The 6,574-nt window shown below is 43.3% G+C and overlaps 1 protein-coding gene across 4 annotated transcripts in view; it reads right to left on the bottom strand.

Annotated features, from left to right (window-relative positions):
• The window catches only part of IQGAP2 (IQ motif containing GTPase activating protein 2), a 317,888-nt gene that overhangs the window by 248,095 nt on the left and 63,219 nt on the right, over positions 1–6,574 (bottom strand). For all 4 annotated transcript variants that reach the window (XM_017848709.1, XM_017848712.1, XM_017848710.1 and 1 more), the window contains exon 2: positions 1,493–1,592. In XM_017848709.1, coding sequence (XP_017704198.1) covers positions 1,493–1,592 — 100 coding nt within the window. The remainder of the gene's footprint in view (positions 1–1,492; positions 1,593–6,574) is intronic.

The raw sequence follows: 6,574 nt of genomic DNA, 5'->3' as shown, positions 1-6,574 counted from the left end.
CTCCGCCTCAAAAAAAAAAAAAAAAAAGACAGCATCTCACTCTGCCACCCAGGCTGGAGTGCAGCAGCCCAATCTCAGCTCACTTCAACCTCCACCTCCTAGGCTCAAGCAATCCTCCCACCTTAGCCTCAGGAGTGGTTGAGACCACTTATTCTCAATGCCTATGAATTAATCTCCTTATCTAACTTTTTTGCAACAACTTGACTAAAAGGATGTTTTTAATGATCTTAGACTGATAGTGAATCGCTAGCATCCTGCAACCTAACTGTAGACTTCACAGACATGTTAAACAATCTTTAAAACTAGGTTTTTAGAGCCTAAAGAAAGTTATGTGACACTATTAAAATATTAAACAACTCTGAGAAACCCCTTGAAAGCAATTTTGATGTCAAATTAGGGCATGTGTCACCAAATGTTCTGCAAAATACTGATTATAAACCTCATCATTCTAGTTCTGTAGATAGCCATTTATCAGTGTGATCAGAGATAATTAACACCAGAGACCATTTAACCAAGTACTTATTTCTATATAGCTAAGAGGGCTGGAACATATCTTTGTCCAGGGAACAGTACTGTTGCTCCATCAAGGCATAAAGCATTCAATCAAACTCTAACTCATGGCATATGAACTCTGTAGTATTCACCCCACAAAGGACAAAGTTCTCTGATTCCTCTCATGAGGAAAGTATTTGTACTTAGGACTCTTTATCTTCACTTTCTCCTTGGAGAATGCAACATTTATTTAATCTAAAAAGTCTAAAAGAGTCAATGTGATTTTAGAGACAACATACCCTAAATGGCCACACACCCATGGTTTAAAGAGGAGATTGCTGTCATAAACCTACTTAGGGACTGATGGACTTCAGTCTGATATGCCACTGTCCTGCTGGGCATTTATCATCATTGGGCTGGGAGTGGGGAAAAGACCCAAGGAAGCTCTGGGGAAAAAGGAAGTTGATTTAAGTCATTGTTCCTCCTCTACATTCAAGCCAGTGAGATGAAGAATCTGAAACCATCTGCGGTTTCAGTGATTTTCCGGGAGGCTCTGAGGAAGGGAAAAGAATACTGCTTTAACTTTAAGCCAAAGTGCTTCAACTTTGGCTGTGGCATCAACTTTTTCTCAACTCTGCCCAACCATTTGCAAGAAATAGATGCTTCTTCTCCCATTATCCTGCTGCCAACAAGACTGCAAATGAGTTATTAGAACTATGTAGCATATGCATAGGAGTGTGATGTACACCCAGCTGTGACTCAGGGTTGGAGCAGAGTGTGGAGGGGTCACCCCTAGCCCACTGGTCTCCTGGCATGGGAGGTTTGGCCAAATCTAAATTACTGAGTGCACGCAAGACTCTCTCCCTGGCCCTCTCCAACTATGACAGCTCTTTAGAATTGCTGGCCCATTTCAGAACCCTCTGGTCATCAAATCCCATGCCCTTATCACAAAGCTTATCTCCAAGAGATGGTGTACAAATAGACTAAGTCTGGATCGTACCTTTTGGCTTCCTCTAAGTGGCACAGATATTCATAAGCAATGTTCTGCCGCCTCCTCTCATCCATCTCCTCTGCAGAGAGCCTTTCATCATCCACAATAGCTAGAAATAGAGGATAACAACATGTGATTTACAAAGGCAGTCTTCATTGAACACCCGAGACAATCAACCAGAAAAAACTCATATGCAGCTGAACATTCAGAGACAGGAGTATTGAAACACCAGGCAAAGAGAGAGAGAGATTTGCCTTTGGATTTTACAATATTATTTCCTTTTTTATTTTTATATTTTTGAGACAGGAACTGGCACTGTCACCCAGGCTGGATTGCAGTGGTGCCATCATGACTTACTGCAACTTCAGCCTCCTGGGCTCAAGCAATCTTCTCACCTCAGCCTTACGAGTAGCTGGGACTACAGGCACATGCCACCATACTTGGCTAGTGTTTTGTATTTTTACAGTATTATTTCTAACAAGTGAATCAAGGCCAGGTGCGGTGGCTCACGCCTGTAATCCCAGCACTTTGGGAGGCTGAGGTGGGTGGATCATGAGGTCAGGAGATTGAGACTATCCTGGCTAACACGGTGAAACCCCGTCTCTACTAAAAATACAAAAAACTAGCCAGGTGTGGTGGTGGGTGCCTGTAGTCTCAGCTACTTGAGAGGCTGAGGCAGGAGAATCAGGAGAATTGCTTGAACCTGGGAGGTGGAGGTTGCAGTGAGCCAAGATTGCGCCACTGTACTCCAGCCTGGGCGATAGAGTTAGACTCAGTCTCAGAAAAAAAAAAAAAAAAAAAGGAAGAGGGAAAAGGGGCGGGCGCTTCCCATAATGTCCTCATCCTTGTTCCCATCACCCTTCCTACCACTCCCAATTTTCCATTGTGGCTCCATTCCTTGAACATGGAGACCTCACCCCACAGCACTGATACCAACGTGTGTCAACAAAGATTGACATCTGTCAAAAACATTTTCTTTTTCTTTAATAAACTCAGTCCAATCTAAACTTTAAAAATGATCTCTCACATTTCTGAAAAGTACCAAAGCTCTCAATCTTCCTCTGCACCTCCACTGCGAGAGTCCAGGTCTTAATGTCTCTCCCATAAACTCTCCCAACAGGTCTAGTCACTCAGCCACTACCCGTCTTCCACTCATTCTCCCCATGGCCAACAAAAGTGTCTTCCTTATTACTCCCCCTCTCAAAACTTTTGGTGGCTCCCCTATTTCCTATAGAACAAGGTTCTAGAACACTTTGCATCTCCCCCTATCCAGGAAGCCCACACATTAGCCACCACTCCCAGGCAGTACCGTGTTCCAGGACCACACCACTCCCTCCAATGCTGAGTGCTTCTGCTCTACCCTTCTCTCTGCCTGGAAAGCCATTCTCCCACCTTCTGCAGGTGGTGGCTTTCACATCATCTCAGGCAAAATTCCATGGACCTCTGAATCTAAACCCACTGGCTCTCCTTGGGACTTTAATTCACATTTTTATTACATCACTCATCAGAAAAGCCCCCCACTATAAATCAGTCTGTCTGTCTCTCCAAACTAGGGGATCCTTAGAGGAAGGTTTTGATCATCTTCATGTCTCCTTCGAATTTGTCAGGGCTCCTTGCACACAGATAGCACTCTACGTGTACAGAAAAACTACCTTCCAGGGAATCCTCACTAAGTGAGCTCATCATTACTGCATAATGAATAGACTTTAAAAGTTATAATTTTTAGGCCAGGCACGGTGGCTCATGCCTATAATCTCAGTATTGTGGGAGGTCGAGGCAGGTAGATCACCTGAGTCAGGAGTTTGAGACCAGCCTGTGCAACATAGTAAAATCCCATCTCTACTAAAAATACAAAAATTAACCAGGCGTGGTGGTGCCCACCTGTAATCCCAGCTACTCAGAAAGCTCAGCCAGGAGAATCGCTTCAACCCAGGAGGCGGAGGTTGCAGTGAGCTGAGATAGCACCACTGCACTCCAGCCTAGGTGACAGTATGAGACTCTGTCTCAAAAAAAAATTATAATTTTCTTTTCCTGTGTTTTCTTAAATGATACCTGCTACACTCACATACCATCACCTAATCCTCCATCTCTACTGTTCTGAACAGTTAATCCCCAAGATACCTCATGATTTCCAGTTTCTCTTTTTAATGTCAGCTTAAAGACTTTCCCATTTCTGACAGGATATTTTTCATTTTATAGTACTCCAGAAACACTAAGGCTTGGATCCAAAATAAAATTCCTAGTGGGAGCCCCTGTGCTCGTCACACCATCCCCAACTTGGAATAATAGGCACTGGGGTCACATTAAAAAGGCGGTGTTCTCCCCATCTTTCTTATGCTGCTGCACCCTTCCAGCCTCAACCAACCCCCGAGCAGGAGACAGAAGCCCCAGCAGAACCTGGTCCCTCAGCGTCTGTCCACAACTGCCTCCACAAACCATGCAAGATTGCAAAAGCCCAGGAGAGCTGCTAAGGGGCTGCCAAACTCTTCTATCACCCTGTCCAAATAAGAGATTTTACTTAATGTGTGAATTAAAATACACACCCACAAAGCTTTAAATTGCAGTTGCAACATATTGACCCCATCTAGTAGGATCCTACCTATCTTCTAGGCTTGACCCAGTGGGCCCTTTTCTTCCCAAAGTCTTCCTGATTGTCTCAGCTCAAAATGCCCTCCTATCCCACTTTGGTTAACAGTAAACTCCTAGAAGACATATTTGTGTCCTCATGGTGCCCAGCACACCTCCCAGCACAGGCTGCATGCTCTGTAAAAATATGTGATGAACAAATAAAATATCTTATCAGGAAAGGCTCTAAAAGGCTCCAAAAGGGCTCCAAAATATCTCTGTAGGGTAATTTTATTTGATTATTTATACTCGATAAGAGTATGATCATTAATGGAGCAAAGATAGCATCATTCTGTGGACTTTACTCAACTAATGTTCAATTCTTAGGTTCTATGTGCCACACGTGAATCAAAGCACCAGATATAGGGTAATAAGTATAAAAAATGTATACCCTCATTGGGACTTCCTTGTACATATCCATTCCTTGCCTTCTGACCTTCTGCCAGGCCCACTGACTTTCTAACTACACACACTTCAGCCTCACCTTCCTTGAGTGGGAGAGAATACCTTTCATAATCTACTGTCAAACTGTAAGTCTAAGAAGGTTAGTAGTTTGAGAAAATCTTAACAGCAAAAGCAGCTCCTTCTGGGCCACAGAGACTGCCTGCAAATATTTCTGCATTACTCAATATTTACTAAGTAGTGGACTTCTGATAAGAATGACTGGCATGGATAATAACACTGTCATTTAAAGATCCATCATGGAGCTAATAAAATAATTCACTAAAGGCCGGGCGCGGTGGCTCAAGCCTGTAATCCCAGCACTTTGGGAGGCCGAGACGGGCGGATCACGAGGTCAGGAGATAGAGACCATCCTGGCTAACATGGTGAAACCCCGTCTCTACTAAAAAATACAAAAAACTAGCCGGGCGAGGTGGCGGGCGCCTGTAGTCCCAGCTACTCGGGAGGCTGAGGCGGGAGAATAGTGTGAACCCGGGAGGCGGAGCTTGCAGTGAGCTGAGATCGTGCCACTGCACACCAGCCTGGGCCACAGAGCAAGACTCCGTCTCAAAAAAAAATAAAATAAAATAATTCACTTAAGATGTGGCTTTACTGCCTATAAAGGATGTTTCTATATGTTACTGTGTGGTTCTGTGGTTCTCATGATCACCCTGCGAGATAGGCATTATCTCTTTCCTATAAATGAGGAAACCAAAGTCAACCAAGGGAAAGGGACTGCCCATGCTTATTTGCTGGGTCAATGGTAGAGCCAGGAACTAAGGTCTGTCAACACTGCAGCTCTTATTATTTGCCCACTACCTCCTGCTGCTAAATCTAAGTGAGCCCAGGAAGGGACTTGTCACTGCCAAGCCCAAGAAACAGGTCATTTAAGTGGCTTCAAAATTCTTTCCACTTCAAAGTAACTTGATTAACTGCAACCTCCACAGATCATCTTTACTTGCTGCCTGAACCACAAAAAACATAAGGACATTGTGAAGAACACAGCTTTCTGATGTATTAGTAACTCACAAAATACCACTTATAGCATCAGATGACAGTTCAAAGCAATTGCATTCTATGGAAATTATACAATAAGGCTTATTCACAGATTCAAGGAGCAGAATGAAAGCAAGTTGTTAGAGAGTATTTTGAAATAGAAGTATAAATTAGAGATGAAAGGGTCCTTTAGGAGTCCATTTCCCAAAGAATACATACAAAATCCAGTGTAAAATAGCCCAAAATCTACCTCATTCAATAGGGAGTTGACATGGTCACTGTTTAATTTCCCCATTCTCTACCTGCTACCTTCACAAAGAGACACCAAGGCCAGCATACACTTTGTATTAAAATTCATTCATTTGTTCAACAAATATATGAGTGGCTGCTTGGTGCCAGTTTGTTATGGAGATGGAACACAAAGTGATGAATATGACTCAGAAGGTCTCTTAAAGTTTTATTAAGCAATTGAAAGTTTGGCAAAATTACAAAATGCTCAGATTTGAGGGATCTATTGAAGGGAGTGTTGGCAAGAATCCCCAAAACCAGGGCTCGGAATCTGTTCTATAATAGAGTATTATTTAGGGTATTTCTCTTTAAGGAAAAGTAGAAAACCAGGAATTATCAATTCATAGAAATATGCCCGGCTGGGGTAGCTCCCAGCACTTTGGGAGGCCAAGGCGAGTGAATCCCTTGAGCTCAGGAGTTTGAGACTAGCATGGGCAACATGGTGAAGCCCCGTCTCTACAAAAAATACAAAAAATTGGCTGAGTGTGGTGGTGCAAGCCTATAGTCCCAGCTACTCAGACGGCTGAGGCAGGATTACCTGAGCCCATGAAGTGGAGGCTGCAGGAAACTGTGATCGCGCCACTGTATTCCAGCCTGGGTGACAAAGCAAGACCCTATCTCAAAAAATAAAGAAAGAAAAGAAAGAAAAGAAAAGAAAAGAAAAGAAAAAAGAAAAGCAAAGAAAAGCAAGAAAGCAAGAAAGAAAGAAAGAGAAAGAGAAGGGGAGGGGAGGGGAAGGGG

Source organism: Rhinopithecus bieti, unplaced genomic scaffold (assembly GCF_001698545.2).
Source record: "Rhinopithecus bieti isolate Rb0 unplaced genomic scaffold, ASM169854v2 scaffold_30918, whole genome shotgun sequence".
NCBI lineage: Eukaryota > Metazoa > Chordata > Mammalia > Primates > Cercopithecidae > Rhinopithecus > Rhinopithecus bieti.
This window is presented reverse-complemented; position numbering and strand designations above follow the sequence as displayed.